The 1,035-nt window shown below is 66.9% G+C and overlaps 1 protein-coding gene across 1 annotated transcript in view; it reads right to left on the bottom strand.

Annotated features, from left to right (window-relative positions):
- The window catches only part of DRC3 (dynein regulatory complex subunit 3), a 47,232-nt gene that overhangs the window by 12,257 nt on the left and 33,940 nt on the right, over window positions 1-1,035 (bottom strand). Inside the window, exon 11 of the mRNA XM_023745062.1 lies at window positions 2-79. Coding sequence (XP_023600830.1) covers window positions 2-79 — 78 coding nt within the window. The remainder of the gene's footprint in view (window position 1; window positions 80-1,035) is intronic.

Here is a 1,035-nt window from a genome sequence, read left to right as displayed (position 1 = left end):
CTTCCGCTTTTCCTGCTGTTTCAGTCCGTACGCGAAAATGTTCAGGCAGATGATGACAAATTTGTCCTTGTAGGTGAGGCTGTTAAGGAAGCTGTGGCTGGTTCAGGCGCCCATGGCAGTGGGGGCCCCTCGCAGAGCCGGCAGCTGAGATGTGGAGGCTCAGGTGGTGACTGGGGCATCGCCAGCCTGGGCCTGAGGGACGCGGGGACACACCTGCGTGAGGGAAGAGGCGGGGCCGCGGGCGGAGGCTGCAGGCAGAGGGGAGATGTGCTGACCCAGGCCCCACCCAGACTCCTGGGGGACGGCGGGCCCTGTGTGTCTGGTCTCTGTTGTGCTGGCTGGAGGGCACCTTTGTTGAGGGTCTGTCCTGGGCGCTGCAGGGCACCGAGGGGCCTGGCAGAGGTGGGGCCGCGGGCTGGAAGCAGAGAGACCCAGGTTCAAGTCCTGTTCGGGGCCTTGGGTTCGTCGCCTGCACAGGAGGGGGAGGTGAGTCTACCGTGAGGTCCGGGGAGGCCTGCGGTCGGGCAGGCGCTGCGGCCTGGAGGCCAGCCAGGTGGCCGGCTGGCAGGTGTCGGTCGGACCCAGAGCCCTGCTCTTGTCCTCTGCTCAGCCCCACACCCGACCGGCTCCTGCCCCACTCTTTTCAGAACGTGGGGATCTTAAATGTGAGTTTTTCCCACTCAGGGGGTTGGTTCCATGGACCCCCCTGTGGCTCATCGCTTGGCTCAGCCCTCTCAGACCAGGGGCCCTGCGGTTCCAGCCGGAGCCCCTCAGCTTAGAGTTTAAGCAACAGACTGACCCCCATCACGGCCTGGACGACAGGCGCAGCACCGCCTGCGGGCTCGGCCCGTGGGGGAGGAGCTCAGACTCCAGGCTCCACAGACCGGCGCTCGCCGCCCACCTAACCGTGAGCCGGGACAAGCCGAGCTCTCTGGGCGAGCTCCCTGCAGGAGGTGGGACTGAGCAGCCGCCGCCAGGAACCACCTGGCTGGCCTCTCAGCCTCAGCGCCTGCCCTACACGCCGGGTGCTGGGCC

The sequence above is a fragment of the Myotis lucifugus genome, unplaced genomic scaffold (assembly GCF_000147115.1).
Source record: "Myotis lucifugus unplaced genomic scaffold, Myoluc2.0 scaffold_513, whole genome shotgun sequence".
Lineage (NCBI taxonomy): Eukaryota > Metazoa > Chordata > Mammalia > Chiroptera > Vespertilionidae > Myotis > Myotis lucifugus.
This window is presented reverse-complemented; position numbering and strand designations above follow the sequence as displayed.